This window comes from Nestor notabilis, unplaced genomic scaffold, assembly GCF_000696875.1.
Source record: "Nestor notabilis isolate BGI_N333 unplaced genomic scaffold, ASM69687v1 scaffold4066, whole genome shotgun sequence".
Lineage (NCBI taxonomy): Eukaryota > Metazoa > Chordata > Aves > Psittaciformes > Psittacidae > Nestor > Nestor notabilis.
This window is the reverse complement of record NW_009932247.1, coordinates 78,035-100,445: the sequence shown is the minus strand read 5'-3', so window position 1 is coordinate 100,445 and position 22,411 is coordinate 78,035. Positions and strand designations below refer to the sequence as shown.

The 22,411-nt window shown below is 47.9% G+C and overlaps 3 protein-coding genes across 3 annotated transcripts in view; all 3 read right to left on the bottom strand.

Annotated features, from left to right (window-relative positions):
* Positions 1-299: 299 nt before the first annotated feature.
* On the bottom strand, positions 300-3,568 carry LOC104407101 (keratin, type II cytoskeletal cochleal-like). The gene is given in 7 exon segments (XM_010016287.1): positions 300-539; positions 912-1,037; positions 1,190-1,354; positions 1,602-1,697; positions 1,951-2,011; positions 2,612-2,820; positions 3,308-3,568. Coding segments are annotated over 7 exon segments (1,158 nt in total).
* A 1,250-nt stretch (positions 3,569-4,818) lies between these two features.
* On the bottom strand, positions 4,819-18,070 carry LOC104407100 (keratin, type II cytoskeletal cochleal-like). Its single transcript, XM_010016285.1, is given in 14 exon segments — positions 4,819-4,840; positions 5,125-5,232; positions 5,704-5,810; positions 6,150-6,226; positions 11,008-11,042; positions 11,433-11,653; positions 11,778-11,897; positions 12,273-12,437; positions 12,626-12,721; positions 13,328-13,388; positions 16,052-16,093; positions 16,095-16,255; positions 16,628-16,836; positions 18,046-18,070. Coding segments are annotated over 14 exon segments (1,449 nt in total).
* Positions 18,071-18,982: 912 nt separating this feature from the next.
* Positions 18,983-22,411, bottom strand: part of LOC104407098 (keratin, type II cytoskeletal 5-like) — a 4,273-nt gene continuing 844 nt past the window's right edge. The window contains exons 2-9 of the mRNA XM_010016283.1: positions 22,081-22,295; positions 21,240-21,300; positions 21,028-21,123; positions 20,591-20,755; positions 20,196-20,321; positions 19,592-19,812; positions 19,303-19,337; positions 18,983-19,197 (exon numbers count right to left, since the gene is read on the bottom strand). Coding sequence (XP_010014585.1) covers positions 18,983-19,197; positions 19,303-19,337; positions 19,592-19,812; positions 20,196-20,321; positions 20,591-20,755; positions 21,028-21,123; positions 21,240-21,300; positions 22,081-22,295 — 1,134 coding nt within the window. The remainder of the gene's footprint in view (positions 19,198-19,302; positions 19,338-19,591; positions 19,813-20,195; positions 20,322-20,590; positions 20,756-21,027; positions 21,124-21,239; positions 21,301-22,080; positions 22,296-22,411) is intronic.

Genomic DNA, 22,411 nt, shown 5'->3' with positions numbered 1-22,411 from the left:
GTACTGCAGAGGGACCTTCATCAGGGACTGGAGCGATAGGACAAGAGGTGATGGGTTCAAACTGCAACAGGGGAATTTCCGGATAGATATGAAGCAGAAGCTCTTCCCTGGGAGGGTGCTGAGGTGCTGGCACAGGGTGCCCAGAGAAGCTGTGGCTGCCCCATCCCTGGCAGTGTTCAAGGCCAGGTTGGACACAGGGGCTTGGAGCAACCTGCTCTAGTGGAAGGTGTCCCTGCCAGGGGCAGGGGTTGGAGCTGGAGGAACTTTAAACTCCCTTCAACCCAAACCAGGCTGTGATTCTATGATCCTGTCACTCACCTGCTCTCCTCTCCCTCCAGCAGCTTCCTATAGGTGACAATCTCGACGTCCAGAGCCAGCCTGACGTTCATGAGCTCCTGGTACTTGCGGAGCTGCTGGCTCAGGTCAGCCTTGGTCTGCTGCAGAGTGTCCTCCAGCTCAGACAGTTTCTGCTTTGCATCCTTGATGGCTGTTTCTCCACATTGCTCAGCGTTGACCATGGCAGCTTCCAGCTTGGTGCGCTGCAAGGAGCACGACATGGTGAGTCTTAGCTGTCTCTTGCTACCTTCAAATGTGATTAATGCATTACGAAGAGCTAGGGTTAAAGTCTGGTTGTGGATGCAGCCCAGCAGTCCCCTCTGGCAGGGGTTTGAGGGAGCTGGACTTGTAGTTTCAGTGCTCCCTCACGTTACTTGCAGGGAAATATCTGTAACTGCACCTGCCTTCAGGTACTGCATGAGCTGGGCTTTAACGCAGCTCTAGTTGGAGCAGCAGAGTCCCAGCTCATGGGATGTGCTATTACAGCTCTAGTTGGAGCAGGAACAGCAATTCACTCTCTGCCCTGCTGAAACAACCAGACCTGGCACTTGGTCTCACCAGGTCTTGGTGCTCACCTGATTCTTGGCACTTTCGACTTCTCCATTCAGCCTCTGGACCTGCCGTGTCAGCTCAGCTGCCTTGGTTTTTGTCTCTCTGAGGCTGTCAGCATTTCTGCCTGCAGTAACTTGTAGCTCCTCAAACTAGAACAGCCCAAAAGACACAGATGCGTATCCCAGAACATGCTTTGAGTTCAATCAGAGTAAATTAGGAGGGGAGAAGGTGTTTCTCTGGTTTTGAAGTTAGTCCGAAGAGAGAAACTGCACCCAAACCCTCCCTCTCCGGGTTTTCTCACCTTGCTTTCATACCAGGCCTGTGCTTCTGCTCGGCTCTTGCGGGCAATGTCCTCGTACCGAGCCCTGACGTCTGCAGTGATGCCACCCAGGTCCAGATCTTGGCTCTTGTCCATCTTGATGACCACTGAAGCATCAGAGATCTGGGCCTGCAGCCGGTGGGTTTCCTGGTGGTGACATGGGGTTGAGCTGGCCAGAGATGCTGGTCCTGCTGTGCTTCCCAGTCCCAGGGGTGTCACCCACCCCATGCAACTTGGTCCCACTTTGTGATGACCACGCAGAGATGAATTACCATTCACACAAGGGATGACCACTGGCCTGTGCTACCACTCTTCCCCTGTTGTTTGGGATCAGCAGCTTCAAAATCCAGCTGGGAAATGCAAAGGATGCTGGAGCAATCCAGAGCTGCCTTACCTCTTTGTAGATCTTTCTCAGGAATTCAGCCTCTTCTTTCAGGGTTCCCACCTTGGCTTCCAGCTCTGCTTTGTTTAAGAAAACACAGTCCACATCCTGGAGACACGTTGGGGATAGAAGAAGGAAGTTTGTCAGTGAGCAGACCCAGGGATACCCTTGGGCTGAGGGACTTTGAGTGCTGGTACCGTGACTGTGTGCCAGCTCCCAATTACACTGTTGCTGCTGATTTGAGTCCAAGCAAAGCCAAGCTCCAGCTCCTGCTTGTACTTGTTTGTGTTCTGCTGTTGGGAAATAAATCACCCCAAAGACCTGAGCCTGGAGAGGAGAGTTCAAACAGCCCCTTGCTCACCTTCTTCAAGGCAATAAACTTGCTCTCGGTGCAGGGCCGCTGGCTGCATTCGTCCTTGTACCTGTGTGGGAAAATGGGAGATCTTGCTTGAGTCCAGTGCAATTACACCTTTGTTTGGGTTTCTGCAGAGCTCCTCTCAAGACGTGAAACTCCTCGTTATTTTTCCTTCTTCCCTAACAGTGTTTTGGTATCTTGTTCCATGGCCCATGGGAAAGCAAATGTGTTTCAGAGAGGTTTCTGTGCCTCTATAAAGTTGCAGCAGAGCTGTTTTCTTTTGACCTCTGCAACAGCAAATAACTGTTGAATGCTTCTAGATGATAATGTCTTGGATTAGAAGGGAGACAGAGAGAACCTGGAAGAGGGACCATAGAATCATAGAATGGTTTGGGTTCTAAAGGACCTTAAATTATCTAGGTCCAACCCCCTGCCATGGGCAGGGACTCCTCATCCTAGACCATGTCACCCAGGGCTCTGCCTCCTCTTCCTCCATCTCTGTAAACTGGAACCTTGTTTTATATACCAAGATCCTTGTAGATCTCTCCATCTACCTACTAGTCCTCTGGGAACCATTTACTACCATGAAATGTTCAGTCTCTGCCTGTTTACAAATCCTGAACAACATTTTGAGCCCTGCACTCGCATTTCTCTGGTTTTTACTTACATTTTCTTGTTGGTATCCAAAACCTGCTGGGCTGCTTTCAGGTCTGTTTCTAACTGGGCTCTGTTGCAGCCCAGTGCTTCCAGCTGCTTCTTCAAGTTCCCAATATAAGCCTCTAACATGGGCATGATGGTGGTCTTGCTGTGATTTTGACCCTGCAGAAAGCTCCACTTGGTCTCCAGTGCCTTATTCTGCTGTTCCAGGAATCGAACCTGAATCCCAGTAGGCAAAGTAGGAAATGAGATAAGGATTGAGAGCTTGTGGGAGCCACTGTCTGTGCAACAGCAGGAGATGGGTTCCTGCTTTTGGCACTCGTGAATGCAGCATTTCCTGAGTGGCTTTTGTTCTGGGCCACCCATGTGGAAATGCACAAAACCCCAAAATACTTCTAGAAATGAGAGCTTTGCAATAAATTGGGGTGTGTGGAGAGGAACTGGGAAGGAACTGGAACGCTGATGAAGCTGGGTAAGCTTGTTCCCTCCCTGTAGTAAGGCCTACAGATCAGATCAGTTGTGCCTGTGCACTGAAGCTTCCCCAGTGGCTCAAACCACCCTGGTGCTCAACTGTTACCCTAAAGCAAGTTGTCTTCAATGTCCAGAATTAGTTGTCTTACAGGCATTCCATGCCCTTTCCATGCCAGACACCTCACTTGGCCTCTAGTGCCTGGAAACTTCAGCTGGGGAGGGGTTCTCAGCTCACCTTGTCAATGAAAGAAGCAAATTGGTTGTTGAGGGTCTTGATCTGCTCCTTCTCTTGATACTTCACTGTTTGCATGTTGGGATCCAGTTCCAGTCTGAGTGGTTGGAGCAGTTGCTTGTTGATGGTGATGGGTATGACGGTGCACAATCTGGAGACTCCACCAACCCCATAGCCAAAGCCAACACCTCTGTAGCCAAACCCGATGCCAGCTGCACCAAAGCCATATCCACATCTCAGGGAAAGACACTTTCCAGCAGCCATTCTGTGCCTGGAGCATGTCACACCATCAAGACCTCTCCTGCCGAAGTAACCCAAGCCACAGCAGCCCATGCCACCGCCCCAGTGACACCAGGCAGTGCTGAAACTACATCGGTTCCTGGGAAGAGCTACAGAGGAAGAACCCAGGTTCCTGCCAGCACGGCCAGAGCTGAAGCTGCAGGAACAACAGAACATGGTCAGCGGTGGGAGAGAGATGGGTGCAGTGATGTGCTGGAAGCAGATTCCCTCTGACCACAGTGGAGCACCTTCTTCCTTTTATTTGGTGGAAACTGGGGTGAGGCTGCATGAAACTTCCTCAAAATGTTTGTGATGCAAAGAATGTGAACTGCTCAGCATACACTGCGCCTGCCAGCAGGGACAGCAGCAGTGGCTTTGCCCCATGAAGGTTTGAAGAATGCTGGTAGGTCACAAGGGTCATGTTTAGAGGGGTTGTGCTGGTGAATTGTGCTTGGAGACACAGTAAAAGTTGTATGTTCCCCTTTTTATGGGTTGGGTGAAGTGGAACTGAGACTTGGGAAAGGTAAAATGCTGTTCTATCAAAGGAGATCTTTATGTTTTGCTGGTCCCTCAGCTTGCAAAGGAAGAGCTTTGCAGGAGAATGTGGCTCAACCTGCTCTTTAATAGAAACTTACAGTGATAAATGTGAATTTACTGGGAATTAATGAACAGGGTTGTGCGGGCAGATTAGTGCTCAGTGACCATGGTTTGCTGGTTCTGCCTGTAAGAAGACAATGTGTTTGAATGCCAAGGAAACATTTGTGGGCCCAAATCTGTTTCTCAAGGTGATTGTTCTGCAGGTTGATGACGTTTTCCAACACCATGATTTGTTGCAAGGGGAAGTGCAGATTAGTTAACATTGAAGCTGATGCTTGGAACAATTCTTCAGAGGCTTCTATTGGCCAAATCCTCATAAAACTGGCGTCTCTTCCTCCCCTCATTCCTCAACTTGGAGGTTGGGTTCCCACCTTGTTTGGGGCAGGGCCAGGCTTGGTCCTTCACCTCCTACGTTGGGCTGATGCCCTCACTGCGGCGCCAGGGCTCGGACATGTGTGCGTGTGTGTGTGTCCAGGTCCTAGGAAGCGCAGGGATGGGGCTGGCGTCGTGGTGTGGGAGGGTGCCGTGGTTTGTGTTCTCAAGGGGCAGGGTGGAAGCTTCAAACCAGTGATTTAGTTTTGTTTACTGCATTTCTTTCCCCTTCCCTATGCAGTGGTTGCAAGCCACACAAACCATCTTTATTCATGCAAGATCTTCCAGCTGGGGGAAGACCCAAGCGCCTGAGTGCATTATGAACTTTTGAGCCCTGCACTTGTATTACTTTGTGCTTTACTTACATTTTCCTGTTGGTTGTAAGTAATTTGGGTCCATAAATGCTGGGAAGTGCTTTGGAAAGTGTCGCTCCCTGGGACATGGGGTCTCAGTGGGATTTGCTGCACTTACAGAGGTGATGGCTCATCAGGCAGACTGCGAAAAGTGGTGTGGGGTTAGATGTGTCACTATTCTTCCTTGTGAGCATCCTGCAGGGTTGTACCAGCACCCACCTGCACTCCTTTCCATCCAGCAGCTTCCTGTAGGTCGTGATCTTGATGTCCAGGAACATCTTGATGGTCACAAGCTCCTGGTTCTCACATAATGTCCTGCTTTGCCTTCTGCAGGGACCCCTCCAGCTCAGAGGTTTGCACTTTACATCCTTGACAACCGCTTCCTCGTGTTCCTCAGCTTCAGCGGTGGCTCCTTCCAGTTTGATCTCTGCAAGTAGATTTTCATCACTGCCACTTGTCTGATTGTGCTTTGAATAGTTCAGAGCTCTTGAACCTGCCTCTGTATTCATCCACTGCACTTTCTTCCGTTTTCAGACTCTATAGGGAATCCTCTAACTCCAAGATGATTCTCTCTGCCAAAGTCTCTTTGCTTTGGTGTATGTGTTGTCTTCTCACTGCAGGTCTCTACTGATGATAGTTCAGTTTTAAGTCATAACAGACTATTTTACTCTGTACTCTGGATACAGGCACATCTTAGATTGAGCAGCTGATGTGTATTTCTTCAGAACCAGCTTTATTGCTTCCTTGCTGTAGTGGAGGAATTTTGGAAAGCCACAAGCTGGGAAGAGTCATTCCTACCTGGGCTTTGGTGTTTTCACATTCTCCAGTCTCTGAATCACCAGCTCCACCATCTCATTCTTTGTGCTCTGCAAGCTGTCATGTTTGCCAATGATTCCATTCAGTTCCTCATACCAAAGAGAGAGAAAACGCCATGAAAACAAATGCCAGAGTGAGGAGATGAGTCAATAATTAAACCTACTACATGATTCTGGGGTCACAGTCCCGGATCTTGAGCTCTAAGGACAAACCTTTGTCACTGGGGAATATAAATGACTCATTTACACAGTAACAGCTCTGTGTGTGAAGACGTTAACAGAGGATGTGACACACGTAGGGAACATGCAGCAGGTAGCTCAGGAAGCAGACCCTTAAAAAGCCTATTCAACCCAAATTCAGGAATCTGAGGAAGCAGAGCCCTTAGAAGTGAGAATAACTGCTTTTTGTGAGTGTCTGTCATGACTCACCTTGCTGTGGTACTCTGCATCCACCTGGCTTCTGGCAATGGTGTCATATTGAGCTTTGACATCATTGGTGATGTCATCTGTGTCCAGGCTTCAGCTCTTGTCCATTTACACACTATAGAGGTGTCCTAAATGGATGCTTGGGGCTGAGGAATTCCCTGGGGGCAGCAGCAGGAGTATTGCTTGTCTGCACTGGAGGTGTTTTCCCTTCGGATCTCCATGGTGTGGAGGCAAGGAGATGTGGTGTGCTCCCAGTGGGGTAAATGTAAGATGATTCTACTGAAGTTAAGGTTCAAATGATGTAAAAATGGGACATTAGAGAATCAGCTTCTCTGCATGTAACAGCAAAGCTTGATCATCTTTGCAAGAATACTCCTGGAGCATGAAAATACCTTCTTGCCCCCACTGAAGGCTCTTTTTTTTTTATGCTTATGGTGGTGCAAAATGTCCTCCTAAAGCTCAAACAGGTCCTCTCTGCAAAGTCAGGCTGCAGGTTTTGGCTGCTGTTGCTGGTGAGTGGTTTGGCAAATGCATTCCCTGTCTCAGATGTGCTGCACTGCAGCTTGTTACAGCTCTGCACTGGGCATCACTTGCCTTGTCAATGAAGAGTGCAATTTGTTATTGAGGGTCTTGATCTGCTCCTTTTTCTCGTGCTTGCCAGAGTAAAGGCTTGGGTCCATCTCCAGCTGGAGAAGCTGGGGCAGATGCTCATCGACTGTGACCTTGGCAATGGGTCCAGACCCCAGGGCTCCACTGACTCTGCAGCCAAAGCCAGATCCACCATAGCCCAACTCTGCACTTGAGGGGCTGCAGTTGTACCACAGCTTGGTATGCTAGCTTGGGCTTGCAGCCTGCAGTGCCACCAAGGCTTCTGCTGCCAAAGCATCACAGCCTGGGGTACCTCACACCACCACCTCCCCACAATGCTGACAGTGTCTCTCTTCGGATCACGACAGAGCCAGAGATGAGACTCCACATGCTCCTAGCTCTGGAGCACATGTGGTTGGATTGGCAAGATGTGGAGACCAGCTCGAAGGGGAGCGAAGGCAAAGGGAGAAGCTGAAATGATCTAGAGGATCTTAAGGTCCTTTCCAACCCAAACCATTCTGTGAAAGCAGGAGGCAACACATATGCATTAACCCAGCCAGAAACCATCTGCAGGGAGAGCTTTCACCTTCTTATGTCCCAGGAAAACAGGCTTTAGCTGCACAACCAGCCCCAAAGTCTGTTTTCTGAAGATGTTTATGAGCGTAGGTTGTTTGGTAATACCCCACTCGCCTCTTCCACTGAACAGTGATCTGAGCTGCTTTTAAACACACACCTATTGAGTTATGGGCTGCATTTCTATTGTGAGTGGGAGGGAATCCCTGGCCCCATAAAAACTGCATTTGCAAACCTCCCTTTTTTATAGGAAGCATGAAAGAGAGAAGCAGATCAATCTTTTGATGTTTGTGGGGCACTGGGACCGTTGCTTTGTTTTACATGTGGGAAAAGAAGAATCCGAGTTAAACTCTTAGGGGTATTTTAGGGATTCAAACACTGGGGCTGGTTTGGTTTGACACGATGCTGGCCTTTAGCCAGACTTGCTCTTTTTGTTAGCTGAATAATTCATTCTCTTCTTTCTTTCTTTGACCTCTGTAATTTTGGTTGCCTCAAAACCAATCTTTTCACTCCCTAAGGACTAGAGGTGGACCTGTGCAAGCAGATTTCTTGGTGCTAGGGCTTTGCTGGCCTGTAACTACAAGCAGAAAACAGGTACAACACATAGAGACATGAGAGCAGGGTAAAGCAGGGAAAGATTTTCCAGCTCAGACCTTTGCACTAGGCAGGAAAAAAACCAAAAGCAGAGATCGAATAGATGGAGGTTCTCAAACTACCTTTGTGCTTCTGTCCTCCACTGAATGCCCTGAAGAGCAAGTCTGTTGTTTTCTGGAGTTTTTTTGGGGAGTATGACTGCCACCACTCAGATCCATTAACACCCTTTATCTTACTGCTTGCAGAAGTGTCCTCCATGGGGAATAACTTACAGAAGAAGTGGGCTTGTTCATTCCTTTCTTGCTTAGCAAATCCCTAGGAATGTAAATTTGGATTTTATCAGTATTTATCTTTCAGCAAAGGAGAGGGGGGTTCAGAGACACCTAAATACAGGAAAGATGGATAAGTCTTTCCTAGAAAACAAACCAGGTGAAAATGGAAGTGAAGGGGCTGTGTGCTGTGGGTGGGAACCTTCTTAATGCTTTTCCCTCTAGTGGGGTGACACCAAGGGCTTAGCCCTGGAAATCTCAGCCTTTTCTAAAGGTGCATTTGCTTTAGTGTGATTTTTCTTGGCATTTGCCATGGCCTGAGAACATGTTCTGCTCCATGAAGAGCATCAGAGAGAAGCTCATACATGCAAGCCTGAGAGCTGGCCTGCCTCATTTAGCCACACAAGGTTTCAGGTAAAGCCATGTGGGAGTTGTATGTGCTAAAGCACTTTTTGGGACTGAGCCTAAAAGGAGTTTAGCATCTTTCATGTTTGGGCCCTGGATGCTGGAGAGCAGCTGCTCCATGTGAGAGTTGGCATCTCCCGTGGAATGGAAGAAGTCATGTTGGCTTCTCTTCTCACTTTCTCTCTTGGGTTTTTAATTACAGACCTGAGCAGAGTCCAGCATGTCTGAGCCAGCCCAGCTTTGACCAGCTGACCCAACAGAAACCTCAACTCTGGAGCATCTCACTGCCCTGGGATCACATCCATGTTGAGCACTTGGTCTGATGGCTCTGTTGGCTGCTCCAGGGAGGGGATGGAGAGAAATCCCTCCTGTTTTCCTTGCCCAAGCTGCAGATCTGGAACGAGCCTTTCCAGAAGTTTAGCTCTGATGTGTGGGATCCACCTTTCCTGACTTTCAAACACCTTTTGGAGTGCTCCTGCAATGCAAACAACTCCAGCCAACTGCCTAGAGCACTTTCAGTCCCAGGGGGAGGTGCTACTGGGAAACCAATCATCTGACCCAAAATAGTCTGTTTCTGTCTTTTGGCTCCAATGTAGGCGTTTATGGCCAGGTGAAACCAGCCCCACCTTCTGGTCTTGCTCTGTTGGCTGTGCAGGAAGACCTCCCCAGGTGCTTGGGTATTGGTGCTCTGTGATCTCTTTGTCTCCAATATTCCTCCTCTTCTCTGGGACTCAGATGGAGGAGGAGATGGGAGGCTCTGAGTGACAGCGAGTGCCTATGGCAAATCTTCTAAACCTTGTTCTAAAATTACACTTTGAGGTGTGTTTGGCACAAAAGCCCACATGGCTCATGGTAAGTTTGACTGCAGTTTATTGAAGAAAAGATCATAAAACTCACACAGTTCAACAGGAGCAGAAGATGAGAGGAAATGAGCTGGTTACATTTTTGGCACATAATTGTCCAACCCTCCTCTTTGCCTCCTTCTTCTCCTCTCATAAAAAGAAAAAGGCAAGAACAAAGATGTTAAACCAGGTTATGTAAAATTTATACTGTTCCTCCTTTTGTTTTTCCTGTATTTTTAACTCCATCTCTAGTTTAAGCTCACTCTGGCAGGTGGAAAGTGAAAAGATGGTTTGATGCTGAGGCAAGGTCTAACAACCTGTAGGTTACATGGTTTTTTGGCTTAAGCGGTATGTACTGGGTAGGTGAGGAATTAGACGCTACAGAGAGCCAAGCCCTTGTATGGAAATGAAGGCTGCATTTTTGGATGTAGGTAGAGCTGGAGAGCCCTGGAGTGAAACAACAACAATGCAGGAGGAACTGGGAAACAGCAACTTTCTCTATGTTGAAAGATGCTCCATTTTCAATTCCTCAAGCCTTTGGGGTGAGCAAGCCCAGCAGTGGGAACAGGGCTGGTTAGGAGGGAGCACAAGAGGCTGTCTTGGTCTCAGCACGCCTCCTGGCTTCCACTATAAGGGGGTGAAGGGACACACTCTGCTTTCATGTACAATGATGTAAATAGAAGTGCTTCATCTCCTCTGGATTTGCACCAGGGCACTGGAGCCCTGGGAAGCTGTCAGCTGAGCTGTAACCATGGCACCCATTAATGGGAGGGATGATTACCTGTTGACAGGCACCTTCTGGTCAGCTGCGTGAGGCTTTGTGCAGAGGAATTAGTTGGACTTGGAGGGGCCTCTCTCCTGAGCTAATAAGCAGAGCTGGGAATATGTTTTCCTCTAATGGGAAAGTGATAAGCATGGCTCTGTGGATGGTGTTAACAGGCTTTGTCCTGGCAGCAGGAGGTGGTGCTCAACCCTGTCTGTTCCAGGTAAGCTGGGTGCTGCCGTGATTTAGCTTCAGTGGTTCTTCCTGGTGGTGCTTGTGGATACAAACCTCGTGCTTGAGCTGCTTCCTGCACCAGAGCTGGATGCCCCAGCCAGGCAGCTCCCACTACAGCCAGCACCGCTCTCCCCCATGCTGAGCCTGTTGCTGAAGCCTGTCTCCAGCCCCAGCATGTTCTCACCTCCACAGCTGCTCCCAGATGAGAACATGGCTGTGGTTGGAAACCATGGGCAGAGGGTTAGCTGGTTTGGAATAGTATGAAGGAATTTCACACATTCCTGGTTTTTCTTGGACAGGCCACCACTGCCTGTACTCTGTGGCTTTTCTTCCTATCCTGCAGCAGTCCTGGCCTTGGACATCTGAGTCTCCCAGGGGCAATCTCAATGTACAAAACCTTTCAGGTTCAGAGCTGGTCAGAGAAAAAAAGCTCTTTGATGTCCCCAGATTGGTGCAAACTTCCAATACTCCATTTTTTGCTGGTAACTCCTAGCTGCATAGCTCATTTTCATTGCGTTATCCTCAGTTCCAGGTACATTTAAGGAATAACTCAATGAATGCTCAATCAGTTGCTTATGAGCCAGTTTACTTACAAATATTCATTGCCCCAGTGCCTTCTCCAGCCAGTCTGGAAGTAAGAGAAGACACAGAAGTAAGGGCTTGTTATTTAGGACAATTTCAAGCATCAGTTTTGTAACAGGGACATTGGATAATAGAATGGTCTGGGGTGTTAAGGTCTGATGATGAGCATCCCGTAAGAACTGAAATAACACCTGTAACTGCTCAAGGCCAGGTCGGACAGAGACTTGGTCTAGTGTGTGGTGTCCCTGCCCATGGCAGGGGAGTTGGAACTAGATGATCTTAAGGTCCTATCCAACCCAAACCATTCTAACTGCATAGGAAAGGGGTGTGTTTTCACTGCAGGTTTGTGTGGCTCTTCCCTCTCCTGTTGCAAGGCAAATGTGAAAACATCGGTGGCTTTGGGCATTATTTGGTTTGCAATGGGGGAACCACCAACCTGCTCTCCTCTCCCTCCAGCAGCTTCCTGTAGGCTGTGATCTCGATGTCCAGGGCCAGCTTGACATTCATGAGCTCCTGGTACTTGTGGAGCTGCTGGGCCAGGTCTGCCTTGGCTTTCTGCAGAGCGTCTTCCAGCTTGGCCAGTTTTGCCCTGGCATCCTTGATGGCCACCTCCCTGTGCTGCTCAGCATCTGCAGTGGCCGTCTGCAAACTGGTGTGCTGCAAGAAGTGGAAATAGGTCTGGTGACTGCCCATTGGGTTTGGACCCCAGCTTCCAGCCATGGAAACTATGGAGATGGAGGTGCCCCCGTGTCTGGAGGGGTCCTGTGCACTATGACCATACCTGTTTCTTTACACTATCAATTTCTGAGTGGAGCTGCTGGATTATGTGGTTCATCTCTGAGATCTCCCTCTTGGTGTTGTGGAGCTCATCGCTGTGACGGCCAGGTGTGAGCTGCTGCAGCTCCTCATACCGAGATGAGAATGGAGATTAGACACCAGGGCACAGTCAGATCTGGACAGGAGCTTGAACTCACTGATAGAGATTGACCCTGCTCTTATTCTCTCTTCACTGGGTCTTCTGTTTCTTTCTGTGCTCAATCCAAGTTCTTCCTCATCAACTGTAGCATGTTTCCTTCCTCCTCCTATCTCATGATGCTCCTCTGTCTCTCATTGTCAAATTGTCATTCAAGAAACTATACAAAATCCTATCCAAACTGACTTGATTTTACACCCTAGTCCCCTGTTATCTCTGTTCATGCTCCTGAGTATAAAATAGCCCTTGGGAAATGCTAAACAAAACTTTTCCAGCTTACTTGGTTGGTTTTCACATCCTCACCTTGCTCTGGTACCAGGGCTCAGCCTCTGCCTGGCTCCAGTTGGCAATGTCCTCATACGGTGCTTCGACCTCTGCAGTGATACTGTTCAGGTCCACATTTCTGTTGTTGTCCATGGACACGACCACAGAGGTGTTGGAGATCTGCAACTGCATCTGAGACAGCCCCTGTAAATCAAACAAATTCATTCTTGGTCCCAAAGTTTTCATGGTTGTGGGTGTCCTGGAGATAATGTGTGGTGGAAGGATGAGAATGGGGAGGAACTGCAGCTCCAAACAGCTCTCTCAGGCTGGTTCTATCCTGTTGGTACCAGGAAAATGGGGAAATAGAACTGTGAAATTTGGGAAGTTCTTGCTGCTTCGTAGAGGGCTCGCAGGAAGTTAATCTCATCTGTCAGTGCAGCCACCTTGGTTCCCAGTCCCACCTTGTTCATGTAGGCAGCATCTGCATCCTGGAACCACATCAACAGAGGCAGAGAACCAGACCTTGCCTATCTGCATCCTTGTACAAAGACCAGTTGTCATTTAACATGAACCTTTGGAGAAAAACCAGAATATAAGAGTTTATTGCACCCAGTGCCTTTGAACAGAGCCAACAGTGAACTGGTTTCTTCCCTCCACCTTTTTTTGGGGGAGGGATGATGTCCATAGATGTAAGCAGTTTTTGACAAGTCAGAAGCCGCTGAATTTCCTGACTTTTTTGAGAGTGCACAGAAAGATGTGTTGGACAATGCTTGAAATGGTGGAAGTTTCTTATTGTGTCTCCTGAAGGTAGAACCAGGGGTCTGTGGCAGAGCATCTAGTATGGATGACCCAGCTCTGATCTGGAACCTGGGGGATGAGGGAACCTGAATTTTGGATGAGGGTCCTGAAACAAGAATGATCTATGGGCAAGGACTGGCACCAGCACAACTGGGTGTTTCTGCTTCAAGGAGGGATGACTACACTTTTGCTAAGTGCTTTGCCCAGCTTGGCACTGCTGGATAAAAAGGGTTATTTGCATTCAAATGTATTTTGCCTTTAAAAAGTGTGTCTCTTCTTTGTTGTTGGTGCCTCACCTTCTTGAGCAAAACAAAGTCATTCTCTGCAGTCGTGTGCTTGTTGATCTCCTCTTTGTACCTGTTGGGAAGGGGAGATGAGCATCCCTTTACAGCTTCCATGCTGCAACCCACCTGGTCCCCCATGGGCGTGTGGAAATCCCTCCTCCATGCATACATTTTGGGTTGTGTTTGGGGAGACTAAAGAGTCTGTTCCCATGGGCATTTACCACTGATGCACAGATCTTTGGAGGAAACAACAAAACCAGCTACTTAAGGATGATGTATCCTTGCTATGTCAGTGCACATGTTACACGTAGCATTATGAGATATTCGTATCTCACTGACTGTGATAGAAAGACAGCAGCCTTGGGCTAGATGGTGGGAGGAGGCCATCTAGAGAAGCTGCAGGCCTTCATTAAAGGCACGTTTTACCCTCCCAAAAGTTCTTGCTATGAATGGGAGCTTTGTCCTCTCCCGCTTTTCCCAGGCCGGGAGGGCTGGGTGGAGCCATGGCTGAGCTCATCTCCACCACACCTTGGTTAGTCAGAAAAGCTGGGATCTCTGACGCCAGCTTCCAAAAGCGGTGGCTTCAGGAGGGCTGGGGGTGTCCAGGGAGGAGGGTGGCCTGAGCAAGGAGAACCAAAGTCTGGATCATCAGCAGTGCACAGTCCTGCTCTTGGGAAAGGATAAAACCCAGCAATAGCCACTCAGATGAAATGGGTAAATGGGGGAGATGATAAAAGACAGGGGCTCAAAGGAAGGAGTCCATGCAGCTAATGAAACATTCGCCCTTCATGACCATTTCATGGGGGAAGATTTCTTCACATCAGGAATATCCAACCCTTAAAATCATTTCCATTAAGTAAAGTCCTAGCCTGTATTTAGATCTCTAATCTCTTAGGCACATAGAAGAGGAAAACTCACTTGGCATATGCCTCATTTCTAATTATCATATAGGTTATTATTTGACTCAGAAGAGCAAAGCATGAGAAAAATACTTCAGGATCCACAAAATTTTAAGTAAATAAAGGTAAGAAGAACAAATTCCTAGGAGATGGGGACAGAAGCAGTGACATCATTTTAGTAGGCATAGGCATTGTTGCCACAATGTGAGTTGATGGTACCTGCCCACTAGTGTCTGTGATGTAATTGAGCTTTTAGCCAAAGATTCCCTGATCTGGAGCCAGAACTTTGACAGATGCAGGCAGAATATTAAAGTCTGAACCTCTTTTATGACGTGGCCTTTGGTTGTCAAAGGATTTCTTGTCTGAAGTCAAGGTGCACCCTAGGGTTTCTTGTCAGCTGAGCCATCTCTGTTGCTGCTTTGCTGCTCCAGACTGTGCCAAAGTTAGAAATGGCTTTTCAACGTGATGAGAAGAACACTCTCTGACCCAGGTAACTGATAGCAGTGTTGTGCTTCCAGCTGGGATTCATCTCAAGTCAGCTACCTGGAACTTGACTATTTTGGCTAAGCTCTCTTCTTTGGTGTTTCTTCTGTGGCTGATGGAGAAAGACATTTATCTCTGGAATGTCATTTGTCTCATCCTAGAATGAATTGAGGAAGTCCAGAAGGCTGACTTGTAGAATCACAGAATGGTTTGGGTGGGAAGGGACCTTAAAGCTCCTCCAGCTCCAACCCCCTGCCATGGGCAGGGACACCTTCCACTAGAGCAGGTTGCTCCAAGACCCCGTGTCCAACCTGGCCTTGAACACTGCCAGGGATGGGGCAGCCACAGCTTGTCTGGGCACCCTGTGCCAGTGCCTCAGCACCCTCACAGGGAAGAACTTCTTCTGTATCTCCAACCTGAACTTCCCCTGTTTCAGTTTGAACCCATCACCCCTTGTCCTATCGCCGCAGTCCCTGATGAAGGTCCCCCTGCAGCATCCTTGTAGCCCCCTTTCACACCCTTGTAACAGACCCTGAGGTCTTACCTTTGCCAGTCTGACATGGGACAGATTTTTGTTTCTCTGTTAAACATTTCTGAAGGCACAGAGAACTGTCAGACAGCTCAAGGCAGATTGTGGATGATGATTTCACTTTCCCAAGGCAGTTGTTCCTGTTCCAATGCTACTCTGGGGCTAGAGGCCCTGTTGTAAAGGTGGCAGAAATTGCCACACATGAGCTCCCAAGAAAGGGAGAGCAGAGGGATTTGGCAGAATGCATGTGTCCTTCTTTTGAATTGAAACCTGCACCGAGCTCTCCTCTCTGGTTTTTCTGGTTCTGAACTGACAATTTAAGCTCTTTACTTATTTAAAGCCACTGAGCAGTGCACCCCTTGTGGGCATGGTAGCAGACATGAACACTTGAGAGAAGTTTTTGCAAAGTGCAAAGAGTGGATGAGAGAGGGAAAACCTCCTCCCAACAGCCTCAAGAGTTCAGGAGCTGAGCTAAAATCCAAGATTTCAGTTGCTTTCAGTGGGGTGGAAGCGAACTCCTTCAGAAGTGATAAAACTATCTAATATATTGATATTAAGGATGTTATAATAATTAAATTAAATCAAAACAAACAAACAAACAAACAAAAAAACCCCAAACAAAAGCACACACTTAAATTTAATCATTCTTTTTAGACAATTCTTCTTTCCTGGAAAGGGACCCACACCAGTAAGTAATGTGCCTGTTCAGAGTGCTCAATAGCATTGTTAAGATCCAGGTTTCATCCTGGTCTGTATTAAAATGACTACACAGGAGCTGCGACGAGTGAAGAAGTGGAGGTTTCTTCCTCTCTGTGTGCTGCTTACCTGCTCTTGAAGTCTTCAACAGCATCCTGCATAGTCTCCAGTGCTGAGCTGCAGCCTATACCCTCCCAGAGCCTTGAGCTGTCTCCTTATGTTGCTGATGTATGCATCAAACGTGGGTTCAAGGTTGTTTTTCACAACTTTTTGGTCTTGCAGGAGGTTCTATTTGATCTCCAGAACTTTATTTTGTTGCTCCAGGAATCGCACCTGAAATCCATCAGAACAATTTAAATCATTTGCGATCATTGACTCTAAGCCCGCCTCAGTTTCATGAGATGGGGGCTTAAGTGTGTGTGGGGTTGCTTTTCTTTTCTATAATTTAAAGTGGGCTTTAGATGGACACATCAGCAAAAGATCATCAGAAGGAAGATTTGGAAACCAGGACCAATAGTCAATTGCAAAGAAACACAGAAAACTAATTTGTCAGAGAGCTCTGACACTATGAGCTGTGTAGACAGTCTGGATATGGAGGTAACAAGCTATGCATTAAGGGTTTGGGAGTAAATTGAGAGTAATCCTGATCTCGCTCTACAGGCAATAACAAACAAGCCAGGCTGGATGAAGTGGAAGGTGTCTTACCTTGTCAATGAAGGAGGCAAACTTCTTGTTGAGAGATTTGATTTGGTCCTTCTCCTCCTGCTGCCTTCTCTGCATATTGGGGTCAATCTCCAAGTTAAGAGGTAGCAAGAGGTGTTGGTTGACCATGACCCCTTGAATACCTCCAGGGCCACATCCTCCTCCGAACCCAAACACAGCTCCACCAACTCCATACGCCAACCCACCATGACCTGACCCATAACTGATCCAGCAGAACAATGCTCTCTACTCATAGAAATCTTCTTGCTTGCCTCTAGATTACGAAGGCTCCTCCTACCAAAACTGCTGCTGATCCATCCCACACCTCCACCCACTGTTGTGGGACATGGACATGGAGCTGAAGCTGCTTCAGTTAACAGGTGTAGCAGCAGAAGCAGCACTGAAACCCCCAGTGAGTCCTCCTGACCTCATGCCAACTGATGTTTGTGCAATTGCTTGCCGGTGGCAAGAACAGAGGACAACGAGGTGAGATGGTGGATGAACAGAAGGCTTTGGGAGTTTGGATCAGGACTCCCCTCTGCCTTTTATCCTTTTGGAGAGCTGGGCTTGTCCACAGAGGACCGCAGCTCCGTTGGCTGAGCTCATTGGTTTGGTATGCTGGCATGTGGCCACCTTCCCCAGCCCGTTAATCACTAAGTCACTAATGCAATGGGCGGGCAACCTTCAGGCTCATAAATGTAACCAGGTTTTCTAGCCTGTATTTTTCAAAGCAGGGATTATTGGTGGGGGGAAAGAATATTTACGTCCAGAAGTTCTTCCATTTGGGCTTGTTTTTAACTTGGTTAATGGTGTCAGTGCCCATTTAATTTAAAGTTGATGTTGCCACAAGAGGGAATCTAGAGATGTTGGAAGTGCCAGTCTGATGTGCTTTGCTCCCTGGTTACCAGCTGTCTTGGGGTAGAAGCAACCTGTCCTGATGTAGCCAAGAAGTTAGATGTCTTGGTCTACACTCCTCATCTTTGCAGGCAACTCTTCATCTGTACTGAGGTACTTCTGGTAGAGGTGATCATTTGCGATGTACCTGGGTACCTGCGCCTTTCTGTTGGCTGCAAAAGGAGCCTGGATGCTTTGCTTTGCTGAAATGCTAAATGATGAGATAGCTAAAAGTACATGGTCCCCCAGAGGAAAAGCAGCCTGACTTGTAGAAGTCCAGGTCATCAGGTGGTGGTTTGATGTGTTTAAATAATAACCAAATACGAGTTCTACTGCTGTCAGTGGGAATAGGGTCTAGAGATGCCAGCGAAAGATGGGCAGGTATTGAATAGGACGAGCCATTTCCTGTCCAGTAGTGTGTTGTTGTGCTTAGATCTAGAGGATCTAGAATCCTAAATCTGGTGTTTATTGAATCACCTTCTCTTTAGGTTAGGAGTAAGCATGCCCCTGATGAGTGTCACATTTACCTGTGGTGTGTAGGTCCCTCGGCATGGTTGTGGCAGAGACTGAACCAGCACAATCTGCTGGGGTGATCTCACCACCTTCAGTTTTCATTGTTTTCTTAAGATTTGGTTTGGGTCTTGTGGTACTCTTCTGGAGATCAGAGAAGGGAACTAAACCTTTATTCCCTCAAGGTCTTTAACTGTCTCACAGCCTATGGCTGCGGACATTATTCTTCCCAAAGAGGGTGACTTTGGTGGTTTAATGGGCCTTTTTGATTTCTAATTATGGTAATGGCAGTGAGGGCATTTTATTACCCCCTGCAGCTGGTGCATGTACAGAACACTGTGAGCTGAAGTACTTGCCTTCTTGGGAAAACCTGGATTTATATCCCTGTGTGACTCATCACATAAAACCTTAAACAATTGCAAGGGTTTGGGCATGATCAAGGTGTCGTGAAAATGCTAAGAGGCCGTAATATAGAAATGAAGATAGAAGGATGTTTTCTCTAGTGCCTGCTAGGAGGAGTGGATATTTCCCCATTCTGTGGAAGATACTGATGCTAAAACACTTCGCTCACACACATGGGAATGGAATGTCCACCTGCTCTATTCCTGTTGGATATAAGAGGTGTCCATGGAGTTGCAGTAGAAGGAAAGGTCTCAACTCTTGTATGACTTCTGTTTGCCTTCAATTCTACTCTATGTGAACCATGCTTTTCTCCAAGGGCCTACAAAGTAATTGGAATTGAAAGACATATGCAACATTTAATTCCATCTGCCTTTAATTAGACAAACACTGGGAAATGAGGATTTCAGAGGGTCTAAGAACAAACAGGAGCATGATGTGTTTTATAAATAAGGACAATTTCACTTCCAAATCTTTTCAGGCAACAGGGTAAGGATTGCACACAAGATGAGAGGAAACCTGGCACACACTAGCTAACAGTGCTCATCTCTGGCTTTAGTAGCATCTCTTGGTTGAAGAGGTGGTGGAGATGTACTTAGTGCTGGAACTGCTTCCACCAACCCGGCATGACCCATCTGCACCTTGTCTGCTTCCAGAGCTGAAGCCCATTCCTCCAGCGCAGATCCCACCTCCAACACCACCACTGCTGCCTCCGAAGCTGAGACAGTTTCCACTTCCATATCCTGTTCCTGTGGTGGTTCTGGTCACAGCTGCAAGAGGAAAACACCCTCTTTAGAGGCGTCCACAAGCAGTGCGCTCTGAGTGGCAGGGACGTGAATGTAAAAGTTACCAAACTATCTTCAGAAGCTACTTACAGATATTCACTGTGCCAGCACCTTCTCCAGAGAGCCTGTTAGGGAACAAAATGAGCCAGTGAGAATTCATGGGGAACCCATGAACAGGAGCTGGTTGAAAAAGGCAGGATTTCCTTGGAGTATTTTTGGTGGAAGATGCAAAGTTAGCATCTTCCCAAACAGCTCATCTTCATGGGCAATGGCTTGCCTTTGAACAGGTTTCAGGTCTTGTGAATGCGGGAGTCTAAACCCGGCAAGGGTCTGCAACTCCACTGCACCCCTGGAAAATGGGATATCAAGTTGCCCTCACCTGCACTCTTCTCCCTCCAGCAGCTTCCTGTAGGTTGCAATCTCAATGTCCAGGGCCAGCTTGACATTCATGAGCTCCTGGTACTCCCGGAGCTGCCGGGCCAGGTCTGTCTTGGCCTTCTGCAGAGCTGTCTCCAGCTCCTCCAGCTTTGCCCTGGCATCCTTGAGGGCCAGCTCCCCACGCTGCTCAGCATCTGCAATGGCCATCTGCAAACTGGTGCACTGTGGAGGAGAAATGGTGGAAATGGGGGTTGTGTTCCTTACTTAGAGCATAGACCAGTTCCTCGTACCCTGAGGTCATGATACTTAATCTACAAGCAGAAGCCTTTGGGTAAACATCTATAGGTGTGATCTTAATCACTGAATTGATCCATGTTCTGAACGAGGTCACAGCCTGCATTTAAGCTAATTCCACACATCTTAACATCTCCTTTAGTAATATTGCATTAAGTTACTCTTACAGATGTTATTGCACTGAGATACTCATTCCTGATCCAGCAGAACTCACTGAGATGCATTTATTTTTGTTCCCTGGAGTTGGCTGGGCAACCAACACGTTAAACCACAGCAGCAGTTAAGCCTTAGCCATTCACACTGCCTTTTACCTGCTTCTTCACACTTTCAATTTCAGACCTCAGCCTCTGGACGTGGCGGTTGAGCTCGGAGATCTCCTGCTTGGTGTTGCGGAGGTCATCCCCATGCCTGCCTGCTGTAGCCTGCAGCTCTTCATACTGTCAGAGAAAGAACAGTCAGTCAAGGTAAAATACATTGGTTTTAGAGTCAACCACCATGTGGTTATGTGGGTGTCTGCACTCAGCAGCATGCAAACACACGTGATTGTGTTCTCAATCCCGAACTGGTACTTCCAGACTTTATAGGATTATTAAATCTGAAGGCATCCTGTGTTATAAAAATCAAGGAGGGACCCACCTCCCTCCCTGTGGGGATTTGGGAGAGGGAGTGTGGGTTTCCCATTGCTGAAGCCTTCCTGAGCACTCACCCTGGATTGGTACCAGGACTCAGCTTCTGCCCGGCTCCGGTTGGCAATGTCCTCGTACTGCGCTTTGACCTCTGCGATGATGCTGTCCATGTCCAGGCTGCGGTTGTTGTCCATGGTCAGGATGACAGAGGTGTCAGAGATCTGTGACTGCATCTGGGACAGCTCCTGCAAAAGCAGCGGGTATTTTGGTGAGTTACAGGTATGAGACACGAATGTTGCTCAGAGGGAGGAAACTCCCAAAGTCAGAGGGTAGATCTGGGTGGACAAAGATTTTTCCAAGGCAGTTTCAGGCAGGGCTAAGGCAGCAGGAGAAATGGAAAAATCATTGAATTATTTAGTGCAACAGAGTGGAAAATAATCAGTCCTGAGCTGCTGAAGGGGGAAAGGAAGGCCAGGGCACTGGAAACTGGGAGAAGGATGTAAATGCTGCTGCTTACGGCTTCATAGAGGGCTCTGAGGAAATCTATCTCCTCCATAAGGGACTCCAGCCTGGCTTGCAGCTCTGTCTTGTTCATGTAGGCAGTGTCCACTTCCTAGAAGAGGAAACACATCACAGGGATGATGTGGGTTTAGGAGAAGCAGAGGAAAAGCTGGAATACATGTATCTATACTGGTGCAAGGCTGGGAGGCACAACGTGCCTGCACCCACCTTCTTCAGGATCACAAATTCGTTCTCTGCCACTGTGCGCTTGTCGACCTCCTCTTCATACCTGCAGGATGGAAAGGGAGGGTTGGTCTGGACTTGTACAGTTTTGTTCCTTGGTCTCTTAGCCCTAAGATTTTCTGCCTGTGACTCAGCTAGGGGAAGTGAGGCTGAATATCAAATCATAGAACAGTTAGGGTTGGAAAGGACCTTAAGATCATCTAGTTCCAACCCCCCTGCCATGAGCAGGGACACCACACACTAAACTATGTCGCCCAAGGCTCTGTCCAGCCAGGCCTTGAACACGGCCAGGGTTGGAGCATTCACAACTTCCTTGGGCAACCTATTCCAGTGCCTCACCACCCTCACTGTAAAGAACTTCTTCCTTATATCTAATCTAAACTTCCCCTGTTTAAGTTTAAACCCATTACCCCTTGTCGTATCACTACAGTCCCTAAAAAAGAGTCCCTCCCCAACATCCTTATAGGCCCCCTTCAGATATTGGAAGGCTGCTATGAGGTCTCCATGCAGTCTTCTCTTCACCAGGCTGAAAAGCCCCAACTTTCTCAGCCTGTCTTGATACAGGAGGTGCTCCAGTCCTCTTATCATCCTCATGGCCCTCCTCTGGACTTGCTCCAACAGCTCCATGTCCTTTTTATGTTGAGGACACCAGAACTGTACTGTATCAGACATAAATATGTCTGATACTAAACTTGACCTGGGCCTTACTCAGAAGATCATAGCAGAACAAAGGCCTTCTTCCCTTGTTCGATTGCACAGATGCAACAGTGAGCTGGTGTTTGTCACAGCCCACCCTGCTCCCCAGGCAGACCATGAATGGACTTACTTGTTCTTGAAGTCCTCAGCAAGGTTTTGCACCTTGTTCAGCTCCCCTCCCAAGTTCTCCTTGTCGGTCAGCAACCTGTTCAGCTGGCTCCTGAGGTTGTTGATGTAGGTCTCAAAGAGGGGCTCAATGTTGTTTCTGACTGTTTTGTTCCCCTGTTCTTGCAGAAGGACCCATTTGGTCTCCAGGACCTTGTTTTGTTGCTCAAGGAATCGGACCTGGATAGAGAAAGGAGATGTTTCACAAACAGTGATTTTAAGATGCTTGCTGAAAGGTGAGGGCTCTCAGGCCTTGGGGAACAGCTGACAATTTAGACAGGCAAGGAAGCATTGCA